The sequence below is a fragment of the Podarcis vaucheri genome (genome assembly GCF_965113315.1).
Source record: "Podarcis vaucheri genome assembly, chromosome: 4".
NCBI lineage: Eukaryota > Metazoa > Chordata > Lepidosauria > Squamata > Lacertidae > Podarcis > Podarcis vaucheri.
This window is the reverse complement of record NC_138762.1, coordinates 73,853,492-73,871,290: the sequence shown is the minus strand read 5'-3', so window position 1 is coordinate 73,871,290 and position 17,799 is coordinate 73,853,492. Positions and strand designations below refer to the sequence as shown.

Genomic DNA, 17,799 nt, shown 5'->3' with positions numbered 1-17,799 from the left:
ACGAGACCAAGAGATTGAAATGGCCAGCGCTTTTACCTGGTCAGCTAGGGTCACGCCCATCTACCTGGTCACACACAGGGGGAGGAAGCTCCAGAGCAGGTATGACAGGAAGTCCTCCCTGTCTGCAGCCACATTCCCATGTGTCTATTCTAGGCAACAGGAAATTGTACTTGACTGCTCTAGTAATAATACATCTCTCAATAACAAATCACTTAGTAGTTTACAAATAAAAAATGGTAACACCACAAAGCTAAAAAACAAGTAAGAGGAAATACATAATGTCAGCATCACAATAAAATGCAATATTGCTGTACACATCTCCAAGCAGCAAAAGAGTCCAGGGGCTCCAACGCTTACCCAGGATTCCGTTTCCTTGGAATGAAGGTCAAAGGAGACTGTGGTGTTTTTAAGATATATGGTTTTATTTACACACACACAAACATATACACACAATGTGAACAAAGGATGGAGGGGCTCACAGCATTAACTCCCCAACAGATCTTTCTTCCTCATTAGGCTTCCAGCAAAGCCCCAGGCCAGAGCTCTTGGGTCTAGCACAGAGTAAGACATGTCTCTGTCTCTGGCTTCAAGCATCACACCAAAATAACTTGACCTGTTATTCCCCATCCCATGGCAGCTTGGCATCCAGCCAGGTGAGCTGGCTGGGAAATGGCCTACCTATTTGTCTCCATTGCAACTTATTAGGGCACGTAACACAGGAAACTTTAAAATGATGTCCGTTTTATAGGTTTTCCTTTTCTTTGTCACACCAGCAGAATGGGAAGGTCCCACAGCATGGCTGCAGCCATGGTTTCCAGATATTGTGGCCAAAAGAAAGCTGCGATGGGACAGGAGTGAGGGTCCTGCGATGCTCCTCCACAGCTCTGCCTATCCGCTTTAGAACTTCATGGAACAAGGGCTCTGTGTCTGGTGAAAGAGGCACAGCCTCTGATGGGTCTCGAGAGAGATCAAACAGCAGAGGAGGGTCGTGTTGTCTTACATATTTCCCAGAACATTGGCAAAATATTATATTGTAACAACCTCCAGATCCCTCTGGGTGAAAGATTGGTGTCATATAATGAACCTTCCACACATTTCCACCTGGTGGGAAAGAATCCACATGAATATATTATTATTATTTTTAAAAACTATTTATTGAATTTTCAAATTTTACACATTTTTCCACCCTTCCATGATTTCCTATGTTTTCCCTTAAATGCTTCACATTTTTGATTCTTAATCTCTACATTTAACCATCCTGAGTTATTCATCCTGATATTTCTAAACTATTGCTCGTATTTCAAATCCTGCTTGCATTTTCATAATACTACAATATTTCTTTAAATATTCTCTGAAATACTTCCATTGCTCCAAAAACCTTTCTTCATTCTTATCTCTAATTTCGCCTGTTAGCATTGCCATTTCTGCATGCTACATCATTTTTATAAGCCATATAATTAACTCACACAATTTCCTCAGTCTTTTATACTGGCTGCACCACACACACACACATAGAAACACACATTCATATCTTGTGAGGAGGGCAGATTTGTAAAGCTTCAGGTCAATTGCAGTCCTTAAATAAAAAACTATTATGTGCCAGATTCCTGGTTATGTACCCAGGTTATGTACCTGGTTATGTACCTTTCCTCTAGTTAGTATAATAGGAGTGACTAAAGGGGAAGGTAGATCCCATGTTATGGTCTGGAGGGACTAATACCTTGCTGAAGCTAATATCTGGAGACCACCTGGAATCTCATGCATGCGCCCCAAGTTTCCATGATGGAAGAAAGGCAGATTATATTTGTAAGAAAAGAAAAAGTGACTGCCTATAGAATAGCTGCCCCTTTCTCACTCACTTGTACTGGGGTCATGGATCATGCTGAGCCCTCATTTTCTTTATGGTCCCCAAATTTCTCCTTATCAGAAGTGCCACATATCCCGCCTCTATGTTAATTCTTATGAAAGAGTTTTTACTTATTAGTGAGCCAGCCCACGCACCCCAAGCCGATGGTTTCAGCACTGAGATTGCTCCTGCCAGCGTCTTAATACATATTAAAGTCACAGCCAAGTGACTTTCTTTGTAGAATGATATATCTCAGACCAATCCAGAAACAGGTTGTCCTATGTGCACCGCTTTCAAGATGAGGCATCTGTTGCCGCATTTCATGACAGTGCCTCATTGAAGCTGCACTAAGGCTGCAATCCTAACCCCATTTCTCTGGAAGGAAGCCCCGCTGAATTAAACAGAACAAATTTTTCAATGGACATGGTTATGCTTGTGTTGTAAGCTCCCTACAATATCAGACAGTGTGATGAACATTTGCATTCAAGCTTGTAATTTTAAATGGCAGGTCAGCATGTTTACTTGCAAAATGAGCTGCTCCTGGGTACATAGTCCAGGCCACCATAATGACTGACAGTCTAGAGCCTTTTACTGCCCAAAGATCTGCTCTTAATCACTATGCATTATCTTGACGTATGCCTTATTACGCATCTGCCCTTTTGTTATACAAAAACACAATGGGAAATAGGCGAAAAGTTGGGGCCCAGGGAGGATGCAAGTAGACCGAGAAAAGAAATCACCATTTGAAATGTGGAAGTGTTCTTAAGACCAAGTACCATGCTAAACAAGAAATCCATTAATTCATGTTAGGCATATGGTAATACAGCACCCAGAAGTGACTGCTGCTTCACCATTTTGAAAAAGGACTTAATAGATTGTGAAATAGTGAAATAGGGACACATTTCTTTCTACTGTGAGACCAGTATCTTCCAAGGAACACAGCTTGTTGCAATTGGCAAATCTGTCAATTTCAGATTATCTCACTTCCCCAACTTAAATTCAGTTCCCCCTCAGTTTGATTTTTTTAAAAATTTAAAGCCCGCATGAAAATTCATTGACATTTGGGTGGGAATTTCTCCTCATATACACTTTTGCCAAATATACACATTTTTTTATATACCGTATTTTTCTATCTATAACACGCACCAGACCATAACACGCACGTAGTTTTTAGAGGAGGAAAACAAGAAAAAACATATTCTAAATGAAATAGTGGATATATGATTTTTGTGGTTCATGCTGTGACCACAGACATGTGATCTGACAGTGAGTTTGGAGTAGCCCAATGCAAAAATCCTGAGGATCCATGTGGATCCATGCTTTGTAACCACGGAGGTAAGGAAGTGGAACCATGGATCCTCTGCTCACGACTGCAGCAGATTCCCCCCCCCCGCCACCTGCAGGCATTCGCTCCATAACACGCACAGACATTTTGCCTTACTTTCTAGGAGGAAAAAAGTGAGTGTTATGGTGCAAAAAATACGGTATATTACTTGGCTAGAGAACTAAATTGCAAAAGTAGGTTAAGTGTGAATTTCCAATGGTTGTGTTTTGGGTTGCGCATTGTTTCAGAAAGTGCAAATAAGTTAGGTTCACCTTTAAATGCAAACTTAATCAAATCCTTCCTCCTATACCTAATCTGTGGTCATCCTACATTATCCTTATAAACATGCTGAAAATAAAGAGGGACCTTGAGTCGCTCATTCTTCGTTGTTGATCGTTACTAATTTCCTTAGTCCGACTCTATTATTATTACACCATCTCTTCAGAAAACATAACTATTTTGCCATTGTTTTGTGAATGATTATTTTACCAGAAATTAAATAGATTTTTAATCTGAAGGAATTTGCTGTACTCACTGTCCTTCTGGTGCCACCGTGCTGCATGTAAATGCATCCCACAGTAGTGAAACAGGAATTCATGCTCCGAGTGTTGAACTGATCCCTGCAGCAAAGGCATCAAATCTCGACCATCAATTATCCTGAAGGGACAAAGGGAATGACTTAGATTGCTTTCAACAAATTGCCCTTGGATTGGTTCCACATTAGTTATGCATTCGGAACTTTGAAACAATAGTAACTATGTAATTTGCTAAATGAATGTGGGTGATATCTGCTAGTTTATATCTAAAGCAATATTGTTTTCTATTTGTAACCACTATGTGAGTCTTTGGGAGCTGAGAATTTGAGATGACAAGTGTGTGTGTGTGTGTGAATGCGCATATGTGTATATATGTATATGTATGTGAAAAAGGTAAAGGATCCCTGGATGGTTAAGTCCAGTCAAAGGCGACTATAGGGTTGTGGTGCTCATCTTGCTTTCAGGCCGAGGGAGCCAGTGTTTGTCCACAGACAGCTTTCTGGGTCATGTGGCCAGCATGACTAAACCACTTCTGGTGCAACAGAATGCCGTGACAGAAACCAGAGCGCACGGAAATGCCATTTACCTTCCCGCTGCAGTGGTACCCATTTATCTACTTGCACTGGCGTGGTTTCAAACTGCTAGGTTGGCTGGAGATCACCCTTGGGGGAGCTCACCCCATTGTGGGGATTCGAACCGCCGACCTTCTGATCAGCAAGCCCAAGAGGCTCAGTGGTTTAGACCACAGCGCCACCCGCTGTGTATATCTACTTATCAAGGGAAGTTGGCCACCTGTATACAATAAAACCACAAGCCATTTTGAGACACTGGTAAATACAGTATAGGAAAGTGTCTACCTTGACACATTGCATACCTGTCCTGTGGTACTGTCCCGCCAGCCAGATGAACCAGCGTAGGGAAAATGTCCATTAGACTGGTTGGTTCATGAATAATCTTGCCCTCGGGTAGCATTCCTGTCCATCTAAATAATCCAGGGACACGGATTCCTCCTTCCCAGCCTGCCATGGCTTTTCCACCTAGAATTACCATAGAACAACACCTCATGATTAAAATTGAACTCTCTGCCATGCACTTATTTTGTTGCTCATATAGAAAACTGAATAAACTGCACTTCATTTTTTTAATGCCATTTATTTAATACTTCACCCTTCAAGGGAGAAATACACTCACAAATTTATCAAGCAAAGAAAAAGATAAAGCCACCAAAACATGACCACCAAAAAATGTAACATGCCTAGATAGCTCAGTTAAGCATGGATGGCTCAGTTGGTTAAAGTGTCGTGCTGATAATGCCAAGGTTGCAGGTTCGATCCCTGTATGGGACAGCTGCATATTCCTCCATTGCAGGGGGTTGGACTAGATGATCATCAGGATCCCTTCCAACTTTACAATTCTATGAATCTATGAGAAAAACAGTACTCCCACTAATAATATCTATCTATCTATCTATCTATCTATCTATCTATCTAGGGAAACAGAGGCATTTGTTCAGTGCTCAAGGGATGCTTTATGTTTAAGAAGGCAATCTTTCAGGACCCAAGACATGGAGGGCTTTAAAATCTTAAGTACCGGCATTTTTTTTACTTGTGCCTCAAAATGGGCCTGGAATCAGGGCTGAGATATGTTCCCATTGTCCAGTCCCAAGATTGAGTCATGAGCAGAATGACTTCCATGTGCGCAGTGGACCTTCCCTTCCCTCAATGGTCTCCCCCAAATCTGTTCCAGAGGGTTGGGTATACCCCCAGAGCTGATTCACAGGAGAAGGGAAGGGATGTTCCATTGCAGGGGTGTAGCAAGGGGATGTGGTGGGTGCTGTCCACCCTGGGTGTCATCACTGAGGGGGGTGACAGAATGGTGGGTGGCACTCACCACAGGGCCTGCAGCTCGCCCTAGCCACGCGTCTCTCCTGGGAGTGATGCAGTGGCTTGAGTGCCCACAGGCTCCGTGCTGCCCCAAACGGTACACCCGCTGCCTCCCCCTCAGCTGTAGGGTGGCTGAGTGGGAGGAGGCAGGCAGACATCTTGGAGGCCCCATGGTGCCGCTGTGGGCTGCTGGCCCCCCATGGGTGGCTGGCCCCGCCTTCGGGCGTGCCACCCCAGGTGCCCGATCGGCTTGCTCTGCTGCTGTTCCATTGGACTCAGAATTCTCACCTTTGTAGATGCCATTCCAACCACCTCGCGGAGCATTTCCTTCTCTTGCTTCCAAGTGGCCACCATGGTCAGAAGTAAAATAGGTCAGTGTGCTGTTTTTCAAATTTTCCTTGTCAAGCTTATCCAAAATCCTTCCTATAAAGAATCCACAGTGACAAAGAGGATCACGGTTTGCATTGCTCTGCCCATCCGTTTTATATTCTTAAAAAAAGAAGAAGGTTGACTTACCTACCATCCAGTCCATCTCTTCGACATTGTCACCATACAATCCATGCCTGCTTTCCCCCCTGAACCTTTCTGTTGTTACCACTGGTGTGTGGACATGTAAAAAAGAAACAAAGAGGAAGAACGGCCCTTGCTTGTTCCTACAGAAACGACAACAACAAATTATTGTTTAGAAAAACAAATTTACCGTATTTTTTGCACCATAACACTCACTTTTTTCCTCCTAGAAAGTAAGGGGAAATGTTTGTGCGTGTTATGGAGGGAATACCTACGGGTGGCATGCCTACGGATTTTCCTCCTCTAAAAACTACGTGCGTGTTATGGTCGGGTGCGTGTTATAGAGCGAAAAATACGGTATATATAGTTTTCTGATACATCTGTTAGTGCCTTGTGAATAATCTTTACTGAGGGAGTAATTAAATAAGGGATAGGGAAGCTGTGGTGTGTGTGGCCCTCTAAACCTTTCTGTCTTCCTCCTGGGGATGTTATGAATCCCATAATGCCAACCAAGAGGGGCTGTCAAGATCTGTCAGCGGGGGAGGAGGAGCCTGATGAGAGGGTATGTGGTGGGCCTGAGCAGTGTGCTGGGAGAGGACCTTGCCCCACTGCCAGATATCCCATAAGCCAGAGCCACCCCTGACCCTCCTCCTCTGCTTGACATTTCCAATTAGCAGGGCTAACTAAGTCTCAGGCACAGAGGAAGTTGGAGGAGCTGAACCTTTGCTGTCAGCTGTGCCAGCGTGAACAGACTGCGCTCCTTCAGAGAAGCTCTCATTTGCAAGCACAATCCTAGAATTATGCTTACACACCTATGGTCTACACCCTATAACCTGTAGACCAAGCTAAAGCATCGATTGTGGGCTGATTCCTTGAAACCTTTGGTTTCCGCCAAGCAGAGAATTGGCTTTATGAGTCTGAGAGTGGGAGCCAGAATAGGGACAATTACAGACCACACCCTTCATCAGCAGTGCTTTTCACCCACCTGTGTATTTATACTTGGCTAGAATTTGAACTCTAATAATGCATCTTGCTTGCCCCAATGGAGGATAGAGGGTGGTGTGTCTCTCTGGGTATAGAAACACGCCTACTGTACAAAGTGCATTCGTTGCTATACCCACATTTGCTTCTGGTTCTGCCCACCCATAGAATATGGTTGCTGGAAGGTTGTCTACCAGGAGTGCCAACTTGGCCCCGTGACTGTGAATGTCCAGGGCCGTGGGTGCTGGAGAATTTTGTGGGTGCTTGGGCACCCAGGGCCCCAGGGAGTTGGCACCTACGCTGTCTACAAGGTCTACAGGCTGTAAAAAGTTTCTCACTTCTGCATTAAACTATAACTGATGGCATGAAATACCCCAATAAGGCTCATTGGTTTCTATAAAATTATGGGAAGATAATTCTCTTTGCAGATGTGAGGAAAATGCTTTTCATCGGAGCAGACAATTACAGTGAAACATCTTTCTGACGGATGAAGCAATTGATTGTGTAGCTTTTGCTTACTATTCTAAGTCTTTTGTGTAACCAAAATGCCTCAAGAATCCCACAACTGGAGATGTGAGGTAGAGTAGCCATTTTGCTGACTGAAAAATAATAAGAGACACCTTCTAAAGACCTTGTTGCTCCTGCCTCTATTGAACATCATTACATTCATTACAATCAGACTTTTTAAAAAACAAACAAACGCAATGGATGCTTCATTTCCTCTCACACATTTGTAATCCCATAGTCAAAATAAAAAAATTCCTTCCAGTAGCACCTTAAAGACCAACTAAGTTAGTTCTTGGTATGAGCTTTCGTGTGCATGCACACTTCTTCAGATAGTTGGTCTTTAAGGTGCTACTGGAAGGAATTTTTTTATTTTGACTATGGCAGACCAACACGGCTACCTATCTGTAATTGTAATCCCATGTAATTCATACAAGGAATCTCGTTTTACCTTTCAATAAAGGAAATGGCTTCCCTCAGCACCAGGGATGCAGCTTTCTCTACCTTCATTGGTTGCTCTGTAATTTCATAGTTTCTCATTACAATGCAGTCCCAGTATCTTATGAATCCATAGCTTGAGAACCAGGAAATAAAGAAGGCGAAGCCAAACAAAGCCAGGGAGAAAATTGTTTTCCAACTGAGGGGCAGCAGATGAGTGAGCTTTGCTGCCATAAGTGTAAGTACAGCAAGGGCAATCAACAGAGTATAGGACCCAAGCTTGATTCGTTGGGAAATCTCCTTCTCTGGAGGGTATGTCATTTGACAATCACCCATCAGTGAAAATGGCATTCCATAAAAATAGTCAAATCCATGATTTAAGGGGTGATGGCAGAAGTCGTCACGGGTTTGACAGTTCATACCTAGATGCCACTTCCCTGAAAAACAGAATTCGGGAGGGAAAGTTACATTTTTTGCCAACCAATGCGTGCTAAGCAGATGTATATGGACAAGTTGGCTTCCGAATTGTCCAACTCATTTCATACATTAAAACAGTCCCCACCCTTGAAATGTTCTTGAACTACAACTCCCACCGTCCCTGACCACAGGCCTTACTGGCTAGGAATGATGGGAGTTGTAGTACAACAACATCGAGGGACCCGAGGTTGAGAAAGACTGCATTAAAATGTTTTTCCTCGGGAGAATTAGTGGCATATATCCTGGTGAAAAATGTTTAAGATTCCCTTTTACACATGTGCTATTATTACACATGTGTTATTATTTATTTACAGACTGGCTTCCAGAAGGGTCTTCGGTTATAAAGATAATAAAACAGCAGGAATATAGAATCAATTAACAAAACAGCCATTATTCAGTGGGTACAAAAATTATCCATTATATTTATTATGTATTCTGTGGTTTTATATATTGATTTTATTCTGTGAACCATCCTGAGACCCCCAGGTATAGGGCAGTATATAAATTCAATATGAAGAAGAAGAAGAAGAAGAAGAAGAAGAAGAAGAAGAAGAAGAAGAAACAAAAAGGCTCTTCCCAGAAGAACGTAATGATGGGGACTACTGCTGTGTCCCATGACCTTCTATGACATTTGTACATTCTTTCACCTAAATGCTGTGCACAAGTTTTCTTACCTATTAAGCCAGTGGTGTAGCCTTTGTTCTGCAATATCTTGGCAAAAGTAGTTTCATTCTGAGGAAGCCCACCAGAACCAGCAAGCCAGCTAATGACACGGAAACGATCCCTTTCATCCAAACCTGAGATAAAGTGATCATATATAACATAGCCAGTAATATGGCTGTGAACTTCAGTCGGTTGTCCACATACAGTTCTAATGGAAAATTAAGATGTCCCTCTCCTTATCTAAATCAATGGACATCAGATTAAAAACAAACCAGATCTTTGTGAAGCCTGCATAGCAAAGCCCTCCCTCTCTTAGCCTTCCCATCGAGATCCAATACCTCAGTACAACTGTAAAGAATATTTCCACAATTGTCTCCAAGGGCAATTATTTCTACTTAAGACTAGATGGTGCCTTATGACAACACCGCACACCTGATCTTACGGGGTATCGGCCAGTCAGAAAAGCGGCTCTGCTTGGGGAGCAAACAGGGGCTGCTGAAATGTGTTGAGTGAGTTTCACACCTTCTTCTGCTAGCCGATCGATATTGGGAGTCCTAAGGAAAACAACAATAGCAGGGCAATATATTTGAGCTGAGTAATCATAAAGCAAACAGAGAATGTCTAGGAACTGAATGCCTTGACGAAGTCTAAGTTACGTAACTAAAGGCACCTCCAGATTGTCGTGTTTTTGTGAGAAGGATTCAAGTGCATACTGGAAATTTAGGTTCCAGTAAATGGGTCGAAGTCCTGCCAACCTAGCACAACAAATGCATTCAAACGACAGCATGACTTGGTGATTAGCACATAAGTGGGAAAATGAGCAGAAAGGTGTGGAATGAATGAACTGTTAGTGGAAATAATAGGATCATACAATTGTAGAGTTGGAAGGGACCCCAAGGACCAGCTAGTCTGCCCCCTGCAATGCAGGAATATTTCGCCCAATGTGAGGCTCAAACCCATGACCCTGAGATGAAGAGTCTTATGCTCTACCAGCTGAGTTATGTCAGCATATATAATACATATAAGCAATTCAGGCTGAATGCAAATGGATGTACAGTAGTACCTCAGTTTACATACACTTCAGGTTACATACGCTTCAGATTACAGACTTCGCTAACCCAGAAATAGTGCTTCAGGTTAAGAACTTTGCTTCAGGATGAGAACAGAAATCTTGCTCCGGCGGTGCGGCAGCAGCAGGAGGCCCCATTAGCTAAAGTGGTGCTTCAGGTTAAGAACAGTTTCAGGTTAAGTACGGACCTCCGGAATGAATTAAGTATTGAACCCGAGGTACCACTGTATAACCTCTCCATAAACAAATCATATTAAACGCACAATAAAGACCAAAGATAGTCTAACCTCTGTGTAAGCTTTCTACCTAGTAAGCCAATTAAAAGTGTCATTGTAGCAGCCTCAACACACACACACACACACACACACACACACACACACACACATATAAATAAAAAAAATATTTTCCTAGACCAACCTTAGGTAACTGAATAACAGCCAACTAGCACAGATACTTAGTACTTCACATGTAACCCTTGACTTTACCTCCGCCTATGCTTACATTGTATCTTAAGCTGTTTTAAACTGTTTTAAATATTCTGCAATATTGTATTTTAATATCCACATTGTGTTTTAATTGTTGCAACCTGCTCTGGGACCTTAGGGTGAAGGGATCGTAATAAACTGCAATGATGATGATGATGATGATGATAATAATAATAATAATAATAATAATAATAATAATAATAATAATACCAAGCCTTGTTCTATTAAGCACATTTTAAAAGGTGATTTCCCCACAGTTTATATAAGTCAATGTGGTGTAGTGGTTGGATGAGGATCTGATTGACCTGAGTTCAAATCCACATTCAGTCGTGACATGAATTTCACTGGGTGACCGTGGGCTGGCTACTACAGTAACTCTCAGCCTAACTTACCACATAGGATTGTTAGGATAATATGGATTGGTGTAGGGAGCCATGTATGTCACCTTGAGCTTCTTAGACTAAAGGTAGGATGTAATGAATGAATGAATGAATGAATCAAATTTTTATTTCGCCCTTCATCTGAAGATCACAGGGTTGCTTACAATATAAAAACACAAAAACACATACCGCTATAACAAACAAAAATGCCCCACACAGTTTAAAAGGCAATAGATTTATTATTATTTATTAAATACAATGAGAAATAGATAAATAAAATTAGTGCCTAGCACTAGCACCTGACATTTAATATCATGCATATTTATAGAATGTGTCGTCGAAGGCTATCACAGATCTGCATAAGCCTTTACCTGATTGTATCATTTCCATAGCAGCCGAGATCCCCAATGCCAAAGTCATCAGCCAGGAAGATGAGAAAGTTGGGCTTATAGCTGACTGAAGCTTGCAGTTCCAGTGAATTTAGCAATAGCACCAAAGCTAGAAGTGAGCATGGATTTCTCCTGGAAAGATGAAAGATGATTAACTGTTATGGGTGTGTAGGTTCTAAGAGAGTGAAAATATTTTAATATGGCTTTTTAAAAAAAGGAACTTTAATTTTGCGTATTCATCCTGTAGATGTTATCTATTAGCTAATTTCACCATTAAGCAGCGTGAAACCACAGAGGGCAGCAGTATGATTAGCTGGGCAATAGGTAGCTGTCTGAGAGAAATGTCACCATGCAGCCCTGCAAGGGTATGAAGCTGAAATAAAATGCAAACCATAATGTTCCTCTGAACACTGGCCGCCAGTTTTATTATATGTGATGTACACATGTGTAGCATCTTGCTCCTACGGGTGCGTGACCAACAGACAAGTTACTGCCTTCAAGCAGCTCCCATTAAAAACTGCCAAGTTGGGTTTTTTGTTTCATATTACTCAAGAATATCCATTTGACACACCATAAAGCATATTGTTGTAGTTTCCATATGCTTTGCTTTCTAATACAAGATTATTATTTTTTTTGCACTGGTTTCCTTATTAATCAACAGGTGGATTATTATGAATGAAAGTTCATTATTATGAATGAAAGTTTATTTAAGCCATGTTAAAGTTATACACGGGACACGGGTGGCGCTGTGGGTTAAACCACAGAGCCTAGGACTTGCCGATCAGAAGGTCAGTGGTTCGAATCCCTGCAACGGGGTGAGCTCCCGTTGCTCGGTCCCTGCTCCTGCCAACCTAGCAGTTCGAAAGCACGTCAAAGTGCAAGTAGTACCGCTCTGGCGGGAAGGTAAATGGCGTTTCCGTGCGCTGCTCTGGTTCGCCAGAAGCGGCTTAGTCATGCTGGCCACATGACCTGGAAGCTGTACGCCGGCTCCCTCGGCCAATAAAGCGAGATGAGCGCCGCAACCCCAGAGTCAGTCATGACTGGACCTAACAGTCAGGTGTCCCTTTACCTTTACCTAAACAAAATACAGCAATTATGGAGAAGCACACTGCTTTCCCATTGCATTAATAAGCTATTGGATTTTTTCTTTTTAAAAAAACAACATATAACGAAACACCATCTAATTCTAGTAATGTGCTACATACCACATGACCTCTTTCAGGGATTGCCACGTTGTAGATATACTGCAATGAAGAATCTAAAAAAGAAAAGAGAACACAACACCAATACTAGAGAAGATCTGGATAATGACAATATATAGATGTTAAATCTTTCTATATTCATTTAAAAGGAAGAAAACAGCATACTGAAGGAGGCATACAAACTTCTGTTGAATGCAATAAGATGGGGAACAGAGTTCTTCTTCTTCTTTATGCCTTCTTATAACTACCTTCTTATAGCCATGAGGGGACGGGCTTATTACTGTGCTGTTCCACTTCATTTTTCTTGTGGTAAAACAACATTTCTTTCAGTGACATGATTAGAGACTTGCCTTTTTCGTTTCTTTTTTAGGTGCATGCAGCTCAGTGTTATGCTGCAAAGAATGTTCTTTCCTGAGGGGAGACGCTTCCAGTGCTTTCAGCCAGTCACGTTTAAGGGCATGCAAAGGTTTACTGTCATACCTCGGGTTACAGCTGCTTCAGGTTGCACTTTTTCGGGTTGCGGATCGCCACAACCCGGAAGTACCAGAATGGGTTACTTCCAGCTTTCAGCAGTCGTGCATGCACAGAAGCGCTAAATCATGCTTTGCGCATGCGCAGAAGCACCAAAACGCTGCAGGTTGTGAACATCCAGCCCAGATCACGTTCGCAAACCAAGCGTCCACTCTACTCAACTTTTGCAAGCCTCCGAAGGAAGGTTAAGTTTCTTGTTCTGCACACCAAATATCATAGCTATGGGGGCTTTCATGTAAAAAATAATTGGTGGTTCTACCAGATTTTTTGCTGTTGCAAAACTGCATCTCCTCCTGAGGCAGTTTATCTAAAACACCCCCAGCCACCCACCCCCATAGCAATCATAAACCCAATGAACTCAGTGAGATTTCCAAATAAACACGCCTAGGATTGCACTGGTAAGCACTGAAGTCTGCTTGAATCTTTGCTTCTATGCTGAGATTCCTGTCCCTTAAGTGTCCTTTCAACTCTACAATTCTTCAATTCTATGACTTGTTTCAAGAGTGCAAACACCCCCTTCCTGCAATTAGTTTCTTAATGCGGTTCAGAACAGTGCAACAGTATACATTCTTTCTAACAATATACTTTTACTGGCACCTGATGTCTCATGTTGCTGTGAATCTTAAACATTGTATTGTGAAACACTGTCCTGGTTCACTCTAACACTGGGAGCCACTGCCTTTTCTTATCTTATGGCTACTACATGAAAAGCTGCCTGAAAACTGGTACAGACATGGAGTCTCCCTAGACAGCTATGGATGGGAAGCAGCTCTCCCTTTCTATGGCAGTCACACAAGTAGTCACCACACTTGTGGACAGAAAAGTGTCCATAGGTTTCTTACTATTTGGGAATAGTTATTTGAATAGTAGTCTTGACTGACAGATCTCAGTCAAACTACCTGTGGGCTTGTGACTGATTTGCACTGGCTTTCAACTGGACCAAGTTGTTATTCTAACATATAAGACCCTATGCATCTCAGTATTAGACTGCCTATCCCTTATATACCTCATAGGTCACTGCAGTTTCTCACCCAAGTCCTTAAAATATCAGAAGCCCACTCTCTAGTAACTTTCTGCAAGGCTGCCCCTTTTTTGTGGAACAGCATAAGGCAGAGCATTCCTATCTGTACTTTCTGAAAGCAACAAAACATTTACAGGTGCTTTAAATGCATGGTGTGCATGCAGCCAGAGCGAAACAGAAGGAATAAAACACTAACCATTACCTTTTCCAGAGAAAAGGAGAAGTAGCGGCTTTCGTGTGGTTCCAAGGAAGCAACCTGGCTTAAAACTAGAAAAGTTCTCCTCAGAAGAGCACACGAGGCTAGTATTCCCTTAAGGTTCCTAACCAAACGTAGGGAAGATGTGGGGAAATGGGGGTGGTTAGTGAAAGGGATGGGATCAAGCTAGGCAAGTTGAAGGAGGTCTGCTCTCAAAGGCATCCATGGGGTCAAGAAGGCTTGAAAGCAAGGAATGTTCAGAATCTCTACCATACCCTCGGGAGAAAGATTAACAAACCTGAGTCTGCACAGCTACAAGACATGAGCTGGTGTTTACACAAAGCAGGGGTCTGCAACCTGCGGCTCCGGAGCCGCATGTGGCTCTTTTACACCGTTGCCGCGGCTCCGGGGCGGATACTAGCGAGGGGAGGAGGTGCATTGTGCGCCCCGAAACTCCCCACTGTGGCGGGCGCTGTACTGGCTGTGACGTCGCATGGGGGCGGTGCGTGCATTAGTCACGCACTGTCCCGACGTCACCTTCCCGGTTTTGCAGCTCCCAGTTTTTTTTTCCTTCGGAAAAAGGGTCCAAGTGGCTCTTTTTGTCCTAAAGGTTGCAGACTCCTGACACAAAGGATTATTACATTTAGGACAATCAAAGAAACTGTCTACTTTCCAGAAAATGCAAATACAGTGGTACCTTGGGTTAAGAGCTTAATTCGTTCTGGAGGTCCGTTCTTAACCTGAAACTCTTCTTAACCTGAGGTACCACTTTAGCTAATGTGGCCTCCCACTGCTGCCACGCCACCGGTGTGTGATTTCTGTTCTCATCTTGAGGTAAAGTTCTTAACCCGAGGTACTATTTCTGGGTTAGCGGAGTCTGTAACCTGAAGTGTCTGTAACCTGAAGCATCTGTAACCTGAGGTACCACTGTAGTGCATTGACTAAGATATCAGTAGACCTTGCCATTTGGTAGGAAACACTTTATTCTTTTGCCAGAGTTAATTAATAACCAAATAGAACAGTTTACTTGTGTTAAATGTGGCAATGTTTCCAGTTGTTAATTTGGCATTTGTACACAATTGGGGCTCTTTCTCAGTCCCTGGAAAATAGGGACTGGTAATAGGAGGGTCTGGTAATAGCTACACAGACTCACTGTCACTCTCTGTCCTCTCTCCATGAAAGAAGAAGGCAGTTGCAGATTTGAACGGCATATTCTAGGTTGGCAAAACACATGAAGGACCACGTTTTGCTTGTGGGTTTTCCCACCCCTGGTTTTGGTCTTGATGGAATTTTACTCAGCCACCACTAGAGGCTGCCCACAAACCCCAGCAGCTCCTGACAGGTCTATGATTTGTCTCTGGTGTTCAGGAACTTGAAGAATAGATAACCCCACCAGAAAGGCCAGCAGAAAGTGCATGCAAGTCTTAGATGTTTTTCCACAACAACAATAAAAAATTGCACGGAAGAGAATGCTGCCCACTCAAAGTAAGTCAAAACACTGAAATGCCACCCACTTTACTGAGTGTTGTCCACAACATAGGGCAGGGGTCTGCAACCTTTAAGACAAAAAGAGCCACTTGGACCCGTTTCCAAAGAAAAAAAAAACTGGGAGCCACAAAACTCATCATTATAAAAATAACTTTTTTTGTCACTTTTTTATTATTTCTTTGTTTGACCCCTCAGAATTACTCCTCCTCATAGAAATAAACGTTAAATTAACAAGTTACCTTTGTGTGTGTGTGTGTGTTTTTCTTCACTCCCCTTCAAAACAGTGACCAGCGTACATGCCCCCTTTCAATGCAGTGACCAGCATACACGCCCCTTACAATGTAGCGGGTGGGCGGGAAGGTGACGTCGGGACGGTGCGTGACTAATGCACACACCGCCCCCATGTGATGTCACAGCCAGTACAGCGCCCGCCACAGTGCGGAGTGTCGGGGTGCACAATGCGCCCCCTTCCCCTCGCTAGTATCCGCCCCGGAGCCGCAGCAAAGGTGTAAAAGAGCCACATGCGGCTCCGGAGCCGCGGGTTGCAGACCCCTGACATAGGGCAATGCAAAAAGAAAACAAGCTAAACACACAAATTTAATGGAATTCATAGCAATAGCTCAATGCAGTGTTTGCTCCCTCCTTTAATGAATAGTATATTGAATTATACATACCAATTGTGCAACAGTTGTATTGCTAGCTATGAGGTTCTCACTATGACCCCCTATGATTTGACACATCTACAGCCCAGACTTGCCCTTCTTCAGTCAGATGTAAGATCTATTGTGTTCAGTGGGTGAGTGTGTATATGGCTGAAGTCGTAATTTCTTTTTCCAATTCCCCAGACTTGCCAAAGAGAATCATATTGTTCTAGGCAGTGTTTATGGATATGTTCCAACCCATCATGCTTTGCGTGACAGAGCCTTTCACAACTGCCTTACTCACAGGACCAGCAGGGCTACACCTGCTAATTTCAAAATTACAGGTTGGTGCATAGTCCCAGAATAGCGAGAGGACATCTAAAATAGCTTTGCATTGCTTGGGAGCTTTAAATGTAGTTTGTTGTGTACAAGCAAAGAGAGGAAGCCGACCTCCTGAGAGATGTTATCAAAAATAAGCTGTTTTGAACTCAGTGTGCCGACGTGCTCTTGAGTGCCAGCCGTAGCAGTTGCTTAGTTTCCAACAGGAAAAAGATTTCTTGTATTTGATCACAGCAAAATGTCTTATACAGTACCTGGTGAAGTCTCCAGGAAGCCAGAGAGGCTACAGCAGCAGCAGCAGCAGTAGTTGCGGGGAGTTTAGATTCAGGGCAGGCTTCATTCCCAGCTTTTCATCAAGGCTTAACCCCAGCCACAAGTGGCACATCTTTCATCAGTCTCTGCCGGAGGCTACAAAGGAAGTCATCATATCTGTCCCATCTGCTCATGCGCACTCTCTGAACAGTTCCCACTGGAAGAAACGCTGCTTTCTAGATCGACAGCTAAGCTGAAAACTTCTCAGGCTGCTCTCTGCCTGCCAGTCGCACTCTGCAGCTCTCCCCAGTCTGCCGCTCTTTGATATCAGCACAGTGTTAACATTCAGTTGCACATGTGGGACTGATCAGAGAACAGTAGGGCCTTTCAGGAGAGACCTGGCTCAGATGATTGAAGAGGGACTCCCTGGTTCCTGGGAAATGGTTGCGGAATGCTCTCCCTCTAAATTCTTATTGAAACAGACCAATCCCCATTCCTAGAAGAGCCCCCCCCCCCGCCAAAGCTACTCTATAGGAATCTAAAGTAAGCAATCTGCGGAAACCCCTGCAGGGGTTGCATAAAGGAGGACCTGTTACAAATGTCAGGCAGTTCATTTTCGAAAAGAACATTTGAATGATCCTTGC

At 43.1% G+C, this 17,799-nt stretch overlaps 1 protein-coding gene and 1 long non-coding RNA gene across 6 annotated transcripts in view; one reads left to right on the top strand and one right to left on the bottom strand.

Annotated features, from left to right (window-relative positions):
* Nucleotides 1–17,799, top strand: part of LOC309530944 — a 33,341-nt gene that overhangs the window by 1,387 nt on the left and 14,155 nt on the right. For both annotated transcript variants that reach the window (XR_014218980.1, XR_014218981.1), the window contains exon 2: nucleotides 11,489–11,600. This is a non-coding gene — a long non-coding RNA (uncharacterized lncRNA). The remainder of the gene's footprint in view (nucleotides 1–11,488; nucleotides 11,601–17,799) is intronic.
* On the bottom strand, nucleotides 402–17,486 carry LOC309530879 (arylsulfatase D-like). Of its 4 annotated transcripts, XM_082220097.1 has the most exons (12): nucleotides 14,436–14,493; nucleotides 12,691–12,743; nucleotides 11,468–11,617; nucleotides 9,595–9,716; nucleotides 9,174–9,296; nucleotides 8,036–8,459; nucleotides 6,106–6,242; nucleotides 5,878–6,012; nucleotides 4,581–4,743; nucleotides 3,706–3,827; nucleotides 716–1,101; nucleotides 402–662 (listed from the first exon to the last, which is right to left on the bottom strand). In XM_082220097.1, exons 1-11 carry the CDS (start codon nucleotides 14,436–14,438, stop codon nucleotides 743–745), a joined length of 1,791 nt encoding a protein of 596 aa, XP_082076223.1. In that variant the 5' UTR covers nucleotides 14,439–14,493; the 3' UTR covers nucleotides 402–662; nucleotides 716–742. The 4 variants fall into 4 exon arrangements, with proteins under 4 accessions (XP_082076223.1, XP_082076224.1, XP_082076222.1 ...); XM_082220098.1 differs by lacking the exon at nucleotides 14,436–14,493 and adding an exon at nucleotides 17,158–17,486 and having other exon boundaries at nucleotides 402–1,101; XM_082220096.1 differs by having other exon boundaries at nucleotides 402–1,101.